This window comes from Anguilla anguilla, chromosome 18 (assembly GCF_013347855.1).
Source record: "Anguilla anguilla isolate fAngAng1 chromosome 18, fAngAng1.pri, whole genome shotgun sequence".
In the NCBI taxonomy this organism is placed as follows: Eukaryota; Metazoa; Chordata; class Actinopteri; order Anguilliformes; family Anguillidae; genus Anguilla; species Anguilla anguilla.
The window spans coordinates 27,514,878-27,528,128 of NC_049218.1; the positions used below are offsets into that span (position 1 = coordinate 27,514,878).

The 13,251-nt window shown below is 39.3% G+C and overlaps 1 protein-coding gene across 1 annotated transcript; it reads right to left on the bottom strand.

The window, feature by feature from the left end:
- Window positions 1-2,489: 2,489 nt before the first annotated feature.
- On the bottom strand, window positions 2,490-7,962 carry LOC118217940 (pleckstrin-like). Its single transcript, XM_035400192.1, has 9 exons — window positions 7,843-7,962; window positions 5,995-6,150; window positions 5,694-5,875; window positions 4,757-4,848; window positions 4,129-4,313; window positions 3,660-3,764; window positions 3,105-3,188; window positions 2,860-2,932; window positions 2,490-2,683 (listed from the first exon to the last, which is right to left on the bottom strand). The coding sequence occupies exons 1-9, from the start codon at window positions 7,882-7,884 to the stop codon at window positions 2,544-2,546; spliced, it is 1,059 nt and encodes a 352-aa protein (XP_035256083.1). The 5' UTR covers window positions 7,885-7,962; the 3' UTR covers window positions 2,490-2,543.
- Between the last annotated feature and the right edge of the window lie 5,289 nt (window positions 7,963-13,251).

Genomic DNA, 13,251 nt, shown 5'->3' on the forward strand with positions numbered 1-13,251 from the left:
AATGAAACCCTTGAAGTTCAGGCCAAATTTAATTGTCAAATTTGAGGCCAAATGACAATGTGAATCTAGGCCGAGTTCATTGAGACAGTTGATGTGCCATGAGACTGCTGTACCAATTATGATTTTGAGCTATAACTGTGTTTGATTAGCATAAAAACCATTCAAAACAATAAAGACGTGAATCCAACGTAACAAACTAGAACAGGACACAAATAATTTTCAACATATATTAATTCAAAATTAAACTATTTGTAAGTACAGAGATGTTGACAATAGTAGGACTTATACAGACAAAACCAGTTCACAGACTTTACTTTAATGTTGCAATGAGAAACAAAAACACCGTTTTATTTTGTTCGTAAACAGCATGATATACGTAGAATAGATTTCTCTGATTAAATATAATTGATGTGAGTGTGAGAACAGTGTTTGTTAGTGAAAAGCCACCAGCGTATATTGAAACTGCAATGAATGTGGTTTGTGATGTGTCAAGAGGTCTAATGAGAACTACAGAGAGTGGAGACCAGCTCAGCAGAACACTGCTAAAGATCCCTTATTATACTATTTGTAAGTCTAATATTATATTATATACTATTATATATAATAATAGTATTTGTAAACTACTTTCCACCCTTATTTGATACTATCCCTGCTTTGTGTATGTCTCTGTATGTCTTTGTGTGCAATATGTGTACATGTCTGTTGTTAACTAGATTGCTCTTTTTGCTTACATGTGTCAAAGTCTGGCAATTAACAAGTACTGCAACAGAGCATGCTATCTAACTAAGGAAACCCACAAAAACCATCATGTCCGTTTTAAAGGAACTGCCTTTTGCAGATAACCTACAAGCTCTGGGACCAATTACAAACAATGCTATATACAGTAAGAAGACAGGCATGTGATATATATTGAATTGGGCATCCATAAGTTTTTCTCTGTATATTCTTATATGTGGGAAGATAATATCATTAAATTCGTACAAAGCGACAATTCTTTAAAATATATAAAATGAAACTTGAAAACAGTTGGTAAGCATGTACTAATGTTCATGTATGTCTCTGGGGATGGATGGATGTACGTGTGCATGTGTGGATGTCTGTGAACTTGTGCTTGTGCATGCTCAGGCATGAACACGAGTATGTGTGTGTGTGTGTGTGTGTGTGTCAGATCACACTTTTTTTTCGGTTGTACTACAAGATTCTCAATATGCATAAGATACGTATATATATATATATATATATATATATATATATATTCATATGTGAGCTGTTAATATTTCCTTAAATGAATATGTGTGTAAAGTTAAGAGGGTGAAAGAAATCACTGGAGCATTCACACTTATAAAAGGGTTTTATTGTGCTACAGTATATACCTGGTATCCAAGCAGCAAACTAATGGTATAAATTACATTTGAGCAAGCAAATAAACTGGGAATGTTATCTGTTGTACTGTAACTTAAAATGATGTTTTACAAATTATTTTGTATTAGGCCTAATTCGAACCATCTTGCCATTATATGTGTGTCACACACTGTAATGGACAATTGAATGGTTAGTGCATTATACATCCAGTATAACATTTAGTGCATTGCATGTCTTTTACAAGAAAACACAAAACCACAACACATTCACACCTTACCGAACATATCCTCTGTGCCTTTTAACCACACTCAGAGGCCCCAGTAAGTCGCTTCTACAGCAGTAAATGCAACAGTACCACGCCCAAGAAAGATGTAGTTCCTTCCAAATTGTTTTCATGGTTGAAACGTGTCTTTTAATACTGATATCCAACTTTATTCATGAGTATATTTAGCAAACAGTACAGAAACATCTTTCCGCCACTGCACATCTGTGTACAGACAGATATAATTTGTAATGTGCAAATATCAAATATCAAATATAAGTTTGTGTGTGTGTATACTGTATATTACATTGACATTATACTTCACTTCATGATTAATATTTATGTACACTACATGGCCAGAAGTATGTGGACACCTGACATCCAACATCTCATCCAAAATTATGGGCATTAATATGGGGTTGGTCTACCCTTTGCTGCTATAACAACCTCCACTCTTCTGTGAAGGCTTTATACTAGATGTTGGAGCATTGCTGCAGGGATTTGCTTCCATTCAGACAGAAGAGCTTTAGTGAGGACGGGCACTGTTTGGGCTATTAGGCCAGGCTCATAGCTGGCTTTCCAATCGATCCCAATCGATGGTTGGGGTTGAGGTCAGGCCACTCAAGTTCTTCCACACCGTTCTCAACAAAACCATTTCTATATGGACCTCACTGTGTGCCCGGGAGTACTGTCATGCTGAAACAGGAAAGGGACTTACCAAACTGTTGGGGAAGAACATAATCATCTAGAATGTGATTGTATGCTGTAGCATTAAGATTTGCCTTCACTGGAACTAAGGGGCCTTGCCCAAACCATGAAAAACAGCCCCAGACCAAGGGGTGTCCAGATGCTTTTGGTCGCATAGTGTATCTTAATGTATTGATAGTCATGTTGATGAAGAGTAGTTTCAGGGCAGTGACTATTTCCCAGTCTTGGACACAGTCTGAATGGCATTGATCCACTCTTTACGCTCATCTGCAGTGGCTGCCTGCAGGAAATAGTGGGTTTCATCTGACGTGATGATCTCAAACAGATTTCCAACCACGTCGTACTTCTTAGCTAAAAAAAATGAAAAAAATGAATGGATCCTAATCGCAAATGCAGGGGCATGAAGTCGTGACAGGCAGCACATGTAAGAGCAAAATATTCTGACATGCACATTTGAAAGCATGAAAGAGCAGAATATCATGACATGTAAAGGCCAGCTGATGTATCCTCAACTGTCACTCACTCACCATCTGGGACATACTCCACGGCAGTCACAACTGAAGCTCTCAGGTGAATGGACCCCAGGGGTTCGTCCTCACCCTGGTACACATGGAGAGAGAGAGAGAGAGAGGGAGAGGGAGGGGGAGGGGAGAGAGAGGGGGGGAGAGAGAGAGAGAGCATAGTGCTTTTTTAATCTACAGTTTGTGCCTCTGCAAACTCAAATGGTTAAAACGAGCACAATCTGTTGGTATTTTAAAGGTATAAAGCTGACCTTGGCAGGATCGTAGTAGTGCATGTAGGCAGGGTCATCTCTGAGGGTGAATTTCCGCACCTTCCAGTTTTTTCTCCGATGTCCCTTTCAAAGCAGAGCAAAATGCATCTTAGCCTCTGAGCTTCTTTTAAAATGGCAAAAAGTTTTGTTTTTTTTTCCACTAAAAATTGGGGCATAGGTGAACAACCCGTAATACACTGGTGATTATGGATCAAGGGTTAAGACACGATCAGACTGTGGATACAATGATACAGTTTATTTACCCACACAAATGTCACTGAATGAGATATTTTCACTTCCTCTATTAGCGGAAGTTACAACTGTACGGCTATATTTAGGACTTTCTAAATCCAAATATTAGCAAAAGCTGTACTCTGACCTGATTTAGACTCTTTTTAATGCTCACCATTAGAAAGAAAAGGTATCATGGACAATCAAAATGAGGATTAAATGGTTAGTAAATTAAGATAAATTAAGACAAATTACGATTAAGTTCTTGGCGGGAGCAGGAGAGTTTTGGGAGAGTTTTGGGGGACTTTTGGGGTGCAGCCTTACCTGTTTCAGTAAGCAACCTTGTTTTATGATCGCACCCCTGAACTCGACCTTCACAATGACATCCTCATCACTGGAGTACCCTTCACTGAAAAAGCCACTGTCCGCCTGCATAAAAAAATGTCACACCCCAAAACTGATTTAACACACCCCCAAAAATGGACTTAACATGCCCCCAAACTGGATTTAACACACCCCCAAAAACAGATTTAACAGACCCCAAAACGGATATAACACACCCCCAAAAATGGATTTAACACACCCCAAAATGGATTTAACACACCCCCAAAATTTATTTAACACTCCCCCAAAACAGGTTGAACACAGTCAGTCAGATTTTTTGTCATGGCTGATATGTCCTGGTAGAAAGGAAGGCCGGGGCATAGCAGCAAAGATCTCACTGGCTTGAGCTGAACCTTTCGCAGGCCTGAGAAAAGGCCCGGTGGCTTTTGCAGGGTGCGTTCCCACTCACAAAGTAGTAGAGCGCGTCCGGCTGGTCCAGCAGGGCAGACTCGGCCGCCCCCTCGGCCGCCCTCTTGGACAGCTCGCCGGCCGGCTGGAGGAAGCCTTCGTTCAGGAGCCCCGTGGCCAGCATCAGCCCCTCCTCACGGTTCCTCACCCGCTCGTTTGAGACCAGCCAGTCGATCACCGTGCTGCCTGCCCAGAGGACAACAACAGTGACCAGGTAAACAACCGAATGAGACGCACTTCCATTAAGGGCCACGCCCAGGTTTTACTGGCTCCCCATGACTGACCTGAGCACAACACACTTGACCGTGTTGTTACAGTTGTGTTAAACTGATATGAATTATGCATCGGTTCAACAATGCAAGAAGCCAATTACATGAGCAAAAGATAGGGTTTAATAATACATAAAATGTGTTTGCATAGAATAATTTATTAGGTTAGCTCTGAAGGACATTCATATAAGCACACAGAGAAATACATAAATATTTCCAATCAAATCTGTCCCTCCACAGGGGGCGCTATGGCCAGTTATGCACAGCCAATGACAGGATTCCATACTAACCGATGGGAGGAATACACAAACTCTATCGCAACCACACATTAGCCCTGTCTCTCTCTTTATCACACTGTACCTGTGAAACAGTGGGTGAATGTTTTCTTGTCCTTCTCCACTGTCAGTTCCTTCACTCCTGTGTTCTGGTCTTTCATCAAGACGTACAGCTCACTGACAGTTAATAAACAACAACAGGGCATTATGGTCTGTGCATCGCTCTCTCTCGATCTCTCTCTTGCGCCCTCTCTCTCTCAATTCAATTCATACGTACTGCAGCTGTATGATTTATGGCTTTTACTGCTCATTCCATTTTAGGGAAGAAAAAAAAACTGAACAAAAACAATAGGGCTTCAGCAGACCTGGATAAAATACGTATTTGCTTTGGATTCAAATACTTTTCTATGCTTTACTGATCTTGTCTGGTGTATTGTAACCAATAAAATACTCTCAAAAAGTGCAAACCCCGGCCTCTGGTCATATTGGCAGGCTCCTGTAATGTCAATTACACAAGGCAAGATCAATAGAGCACAGAAAAGTATTTGAATCCAAAACAAATACATATTTGATCCAGGTCTGGGCTCCAGTAGCTTTGCTGCTTAGACCCCTCATAATGCAGAAACAAAGTGAAATAATAACAAATAAATTAATTGACATATTTTTGGTGGTCAACCAGTATCCCTTCGTTTATGACAGGCAAAGATGTACTTTGCTTTTTTGGAGCTGTTAGCCCTTCTCCTAGTAGGAATTGTAGTTCCGTCTCATTTTGGGGACAGAGTCATTTTATAATTACCGACCATTTGTTGAAGTAATGCGTCCAAATTTCTGAATATTTTCCAAAATGTAGGAGAAAGTGCATCTCTGTTTCCACATTTCCTCTCTTACAGTGAGCATATATATCTCACCACAATGCTCCACTAGGGCATACAATAAATTACAGCTGTCAAGCAAGCAATATCGTCACATGTCAAAACTGGTTCTCCGCTCTGTTTTCCTGGAAAAGGCTCGCAGGACCGTACCTCAGATTGACAGTGCTTGGCAAGCGGATAGACCGCCGAGTGGACTTCCTGGCAAACTTCTTGCCCCCTTGCAGACATGTGATGGCGCTTTTGATGTCTTTGATCCAGACTTCTTTGTTCTCCAAGTGAGTGGCCTGGAAGTAATGGTCCTGGTTCTTTGCGGTAGTGAGCTTGAAAACCAGCTGTAGGGGGTTTAAAGGGTAGACTAGAACATTACATTGCCAGTGACTTGGCTGACCACTGTACCATTTCCAGGGGTTCTGTTGGAGGTAGTCACAATGCAATGCTAATTTTTTCTCACCGTTCTCTTGCTGAAGTCTTGGCAGGGGCTGGTGAGAGTGGTTCCCTTCAGTGGAATCATTCCTTTAGGACTGCTGTCTGTCTTCTTCTTATAGAACTCCACCCCATCGTCCGACAGTACCACCCACACAACCTTCCATGAGTTCAACACTGTCCCCTACAGAGTTGGGGGGGGGGGCGGGGAAGGCGGGTATTGACACAAGCGAAGACAGGAACATGCTCATGCCCTTTTTTACACTTCTGAAAAAACTGTTAATGCAGAATATGCTAAATTGACTTCCTCATTTTTGTTATCTATGCTACTATTTGCTATTCAGGGCCTGATTTTAACAATGTGCAGTGACAGCAATTCTATAAACATCTATGTGATGTTTATAGAAATGAAAGTGAACATATTGCATTTTTTTTCTTGATTATTTGCATAAAGGGAAGCTTAGTTCAGTCAACAATCCACATTCTATTCAGAGGTTGTGCTGTTGAATTAGACACTGACTACTAGTGGTTGGATTGGCTTGTTTTTTTTATTTATTTATTTTCTTTTTCATTTTTAGAGACTCATCCTTTTCAGTTTACTCTCCCTGATCAGAATTTAAATCCACATTGAATTTAAATACACATTAATCGGATTGGTGGAGAGAAAGGTTAGGTCTATGTTCTGGAAGTTAAGAGTGGTTCAGTTACTAATGGCTGTCACCATAAGCACAGGCTGGACCCATACACTGTGGGTTGAAATATGAGCGGCCTAAACCATTAGTCATTTATGAACATAAGCCTGTCAAAAATGACTATCTGAGGTACACTAAAGTAGCATGTTAGCCGAATGTTGCAGTGTTAAAACAAGCAGCGATAGTCACAATGCCACAGAACACAGTGCTGCGTGTTGGTTTTCCTTCAGTGGCTTACTAAATGTCAGCAATACATGACTCCATCTGACACATCAAACATCCAATAATGAGTAATGCAGAGACTGCTGAAGGCCCCAGTGTGAGCGGTACATTTTGGCTGAAGTGAATGCAGATCTAGACCTCACAGTACTGCTAATGCTAATTTCATATCAGAAGGAAAATACAGATGCTGCTGTTTACCGTTTTGTTTACAGTGGCTAGTATTAAGTGAACTGCAATTCTACTAATCAAACAGCTGGACATTTATTCAAAACTGTTATTTTGTTCTGTTTAGTGTGCTTCAGTTGGAATGCAGAGGATAAGCACACCGACAACTTTTTAACTAAAAAAATACACATTTCAGAGAAGAATTCAAACCAGGTATGTCTTTTTTCAGCTCTGTACTATCACTGTCATACTGCAACTATGGACATAAACTGGCTTGTGTTTTATCATAAATACAATGAACACATGAAAACATCGAGCTCAAACTCTTGCCCATGCCCCTAATAAAAACATAATTAAGAATAATGGGCAAAAGCCCAAAAGCATTCAAATACAGAAATACTGGGGTACAAATGAAGACATGCATACTCTTTAGAAAAAAGTGCTCAAAATATTAAATAATTACCAATACATTTAGGTAAGAACACACACACATACTAGTATATATACTAGTATGACCTAAATGCTTTCTACATTGCAATAAATTTGCATCCAACGCAAAGTAAAATGTAATGTGATCGAATTGAATAAATCTCAAAACTGTTAATATGTGTTCAGAGATTAGTCAACTTTCACTTACGTTGGACTAAAAATAAATTATATAATCGGACAATTGAATCTCCAGGGTAGTCATGAAAAGTTATCTTTGTTAAAAACTTTTTAAAAAGTTTATCCCTAATTTGGCCCCGGAGAATGGTTCCATCGCAAGCTAACAGGAACATCATCTCCCCAAGCCTCACCTTTTTGACCAGGTAGCCCTCTCTGATCTGCTTAGGCTCCATGCGTCTGCTAGTCCTGAGCACCTCTTCAGAATGAGGAATGTGCGGGTGGGTTCACTGCAGCTCTGTCAGCCAGCCCAGCCTCCTCTGACTGGCTGTTGGTTACTTCTCAATGTCCCGCCCATTAACCACTCTTTTGGTCAGTCCACCCACTGTTCTCTGACACACAGCCGAGGAGTGAAACTTCCTTTTTTAGATGTCGTGAACGCAAGGACTGAAGCACAGCTAGATAGGCAACTGACTGCTCATTACTGCATTTACCTTAATTAATCTATTATTCCAACGTTACTTATCATTAGAAATATTGAGAGAGAAATACTGTGACTGTCATTTTGTATATAAATATATATTGGGACAAAGACGTTTTTTAATTAATTTGGGTCTGCATTCCACAATTTTAGATTTATAATCAAATAATTCACATGTGGTTAAAGTTCACACTATCAGCCTTTATTTAAGGGTATTTCTTATATATTTAGGTTTCATTTTACAGCACTTTTTATAAATTGTCTCCATATATACACAATACATGACTCAAATAAAAAATACAAGTCAGCTACACAACAAGAGTATTTCTTTCCAGTCCGGTTTCTAAATTAAACCACATTCCTGTCCACATATTAACTTCCTCATGACCTTTTTCTTCAGAATTGTATCCAATTCTAGTTATCGCATAATACTGAGCCACATACAGGAACTGCATAACATATAAAAAAAAGTTAGAACTACCCACAACAAGCCTGCACTCAAGAGTGAGGCAATGTCTATTGTCAGTGTAGTGCTAAATGTGTTTTACTTGTATTCAAATGAAGGAAGTCTGACTGGAAAGAATGTCTGGTTCAAGCTAAATAAATCCACACGTAGTGTGCAGCCAAAAGTAACGGCTTTGTAATGTGGTCTTCAACCTCCCCAGACACTCCCACGTCACTACCCTCCACTGGCTGCCTCTTATAGCTCGCATCAAATTTAAAACATTGGTCCTAGCATACCAGGCAGTCAAGGGATCAGCCCCAGCATACCTCCACAAGATATTCAAACCCTACATGCCTGCCAGACCCCTCCGTTCTGCTACCTCAGGACGCCTGGCACCTCCCCCTCTTCGCACCTGCGCTTCCTGAACACGTCTCCTGTCTGTTCTGGCCCCACGATGGTGGAATGACCTCCCCGTGGAGGTCAGAACAGCTGAGACACTGACCCACTTCAAGCGACAACTGAAGACTCACCTCTTCAGGCTGCACCTCTCCCCATCCCTCCCTACCTCCCTGTAAATGACTGTAAGCTTAGGGTTGTAACTAGGTAGCTGTTTTGTAGGTGACTTAGTTAATGCACCTGTCTTAACTACTGCTTGTATTTTTACAGTTTAACCTTCAGGGTCCAAGTTGAACTATGCGGTTGTTCCCTGCACTTGGACCCGGTACGTCTCTCTAGGGTTTTCGTCATACTTGTTCCTGGTTATGGTTATACACTTTGTTGTACGTTGCTCTGGATAAGAGCGTCTGCCAAATGCCTGTACTGTAATGTAATGTTATCACATGTACACACTTAGAAGTACGCACTTTTCCAATGAATACACTTTGCAGTACACACTTTTCTTAGTAATACTATATGTCCTCCAAACAAAAAAAAAAAATTAAAAATTGACACGATACTCAACAATTACTGGCATATAACTATTGAAACAGTCATATACTATACCTAAAATGAGTCTGTTTTTTAGTCGTTTCATTTATCGTAATGGGACATTAATGCAAAAAAATCAATCATACAGTAAAAGCTGCACATTTGGTGGAGGATAGAGTTATTTTGCTGTGTACATAAACTATTTTAAGATATGTATATCTTTCTGAAGCAGACAGGAAGGGCTTATTTAAGCAAGTCATTTAACTGAGGAAATTTCACACGCACACTCAAATGTTTGCTCATTGTTGTGCTATTTTCCGATGGTCCCTTCCTGTAGGCCTGCTTTCATTAATCTTCACACTCTGTGCACCACAGTGCACCATTTAAAGCACCCACACTGGCAGGACTTCAATTCAGGTGTGTATATACTGTTGTACTCGTTGGCAAAGGCAGGCAACTCTAATTCTGAACTGCCAGAGAATTTTACGGATTCTATCCGAACATCATCACGTAGTTTGTCCAATTATTAAGAACCAAAGCCTGGATGGTGAAAAATTGAAGCCCTTTATAATGTGCACTTCCATCTTTAGGCCAAGCAGAAATGGCCATTTAATGTCATTATAACTGTCGATAGAGATATAATGCAAAATTAAGTCTGAGAGCAAAATGAAAGCAAAAAATGCACACATAACAAATTTGAATATGTTTAACTGTAACATTTTGCAGATATGGCAATTTAATGTCATTATACCTGTATGGGCATATATAACAACACTATCTTTGAGATTCCATTACACAGGATACTTCCATAGTTAGCCCTCACTTTAAATATATTTTTATATGTGATGCCAAAATATACGTATACCAAAATATGATTTGCTGTAACATTTTGGAGATGTGACCATTGAATTTCATTATAACTGTATGGCGAAACTATATTTAAGGTCATTATAACTGTATATGGGTTTATATGGTAACACTATGTTTGAGAGCCCATTACACAGAATTTTTCTAGAATTAGTCCAAACATTCAACTGACTGGTGATTAGCAATACTACAGACCAAGCCCACATGAATACCAAATATGAAGCTGATTTACTGTGGAAATTTTGAGACATGATCATCTAAAGGAGAAATAGTTCATTTGAAACCCCATCTAGCATCCACAAGGGAGAACTGCAATCCCAACACAAGAATGAGACTGCCTCGCAGGTTGCTCTTGATCCAAACTCAGCACCCGCCAGTGGTCGCCAGGTTCTCTCACAACCTGTGCCTTTGTACACAGTGGGGGTACAGTGCTGAACAAAGTGTAAGCTGGCTATCATAGCATCCGAAATGTGGAGTGATGAGTCTTATGTCCTCAGCTCTCTTCACCAACCAAAGGCCAGACCAATGTTCACTCTTATTTTCCCACGAGTTTTAGTTCTCAGCTTTTGAGATGGAGAGTGGGGTTTCTTGGGTCTAGGGTTGGTTGGGCTTAACTGTATGGAACACCAATAGTCCTAACAGTGATAAATAAATTAAAAAATAAATTATGTGGGAATATAAAAATGTGTAAATAAAATAATCAATAAATATATACATGAACAATTTAGAAGTGGTTTGATGGTCCTAGGCCCTATTATCTAGGAGCTATTGAACTTGAAAGCATTTGTCAGCTGTATTTTTTTCAAATATCAGTTTAAATTCATAATTGGAAATATTCGTGTAAAATTACATGAGGTAATAATGCACAAAGCATAGGCTCAGCATCTTGTGACCATTGTTTGTGAACAATTTAGAAGTGGTTTGATGGTCCTAGGCCCTATTATTTAGGAGCTTTTGAACTTGAAAGCATTTGTCATCCCTAATTTTTTCAATAATCAATTGAAATACCTAATTGGAAATATTTGTGTAAAATTGCATGAGGTAATAATGCACAAAGCTTAGGCTCTGCATCTTGTAAATTATTCACAAACAATGGCCACAAGTGGTTTGAAGGTCCTAGGCCCTATTCTCTAGGAGCTATTGAACTTAAAAGCATTTGTCATCTGTATTTTTTTCAATAATCAATTGAAATACCTAATTGGAAAATATTCATGTAAAATTTCATGAGGTAAAAATACACAAAGCAATGGCTCTGCATCCCGTGGCCATTGTTTGTGAACAATTGAAAAGTGGTTTTATGGTCCTAGGCCCTATTCTCTAGGAGCTATTGTACTTGAAAGCATTTGTCATCTGTTTTTTTTTTCAAATATCAGTTCAAATTCATAATTGGAAATATTCGTATAAAATTGCATGAGGTACAAATTCACAAAACATAGGCTGTGCATCCTGTGGCCATTGTTTGTGTAATGTTACTTGCATTCACTCTGTTTAAGCGTTTCTAGCACCTTCTATAGGCCATTATGTGAATGTCACTTATTCCTGTTATTTCAGATGTTTGCATTCTCATTGGTTGTTTAAAGTCACATTGATTGCTAGTCACATTATAAGAGCAGCCATTTTCCCTCTTTCCCTGTTTGATCCAGAAGGAGGTGGTAATGCAACTAAAAAGGATGCCAACTGCTGTAAAACACCAAAGAAGAAGAAGAATTTTCACTGTTAAACAAGCTAAAGAACAGCATGATTCAAGACCTCCTTTAATCTTGTTCCATCTGCCTGTGTGATCCTTGGAGAAGCTTTGTTTGTGATTAGATTAATTCATCAATGTTTTTAGGAATTATTTCTGCCCATACTTCATTGTATTTCATAATATTTGTTTACATTATTTCATAGTCACTTTTGAATTATTTTCAGTTTCACACTACAACAACTTGACCACATGAAAGTGCTGTATCTTCATTAAACGGACGTACAAGTGCACATTGATAACTTTATGCTCCTTCATCATTGAAGCTACCTAGGGCTACTTCAGTCAAGTCAGTTAAGAGTACTTCTTCAAAAATAAATTGAAATACTGTGGCCATTGTTTGTGAACAATTTACAAGTGGTTTGAAGGTCCTAGGCCCTATTATCTGGGAGCTATTGAACTTTGAAAGCGTTTGCCGGCTGTATTTTTTTTCCAAATGTCAGCTTAAATTCACAATCGGAAATATTTGTGTAAAATTGCACGATGTAATAATGCCCAATGCATAGGCTCTGCGTCTCGTGGCCGCTGTCTGTGAACACTTTAGAAGTGGTTTGATGGTCCTGGGCCCTATTATCTAGGAGCTATTGATCTTGAAAGCGTTTGTCAGCTCTATTTTTTTCAAATATCAGTTTAAATTCATAATAAATAAATAAATAACGCACTCGCAACAGAGTAGCCTCTCATCCGCTCACCTGCCATTAATCACCATTTAAGCGCAGAAAAACACAGATCTCGGCTATACATGCACACTAAAATCAGAGTTGAACCCGATTAAGGCAATACTCCAACTAGGGAAGTTCTTATGTAAACAGCTTTTTAATTATCTTAATTGTGGAAAGGTATGAATTTGAGAAAACATTACTGGATTGATACACCAATTTTAATGCTGCGCCCAATTTTAGGAAACTAAGTTTATGTATTTTGCTTTGTTTTTTGTATTTCAGAAAAGCTCATGCAGGAATACACTGGCTGAATTATTGCAGGGTACTAGTCAATAGATTTTCCTCCCTCTTGTGGACAAAAAACGCACTCGCAACAGGGTCGCCTGTTGTCTGCGCACCTGCCATTAATCACCATTTAAGCGCAGAAAAACAGCTCTCGGTTCCCTTCAAATGCGCACTAATAATCCGAGCTGAACC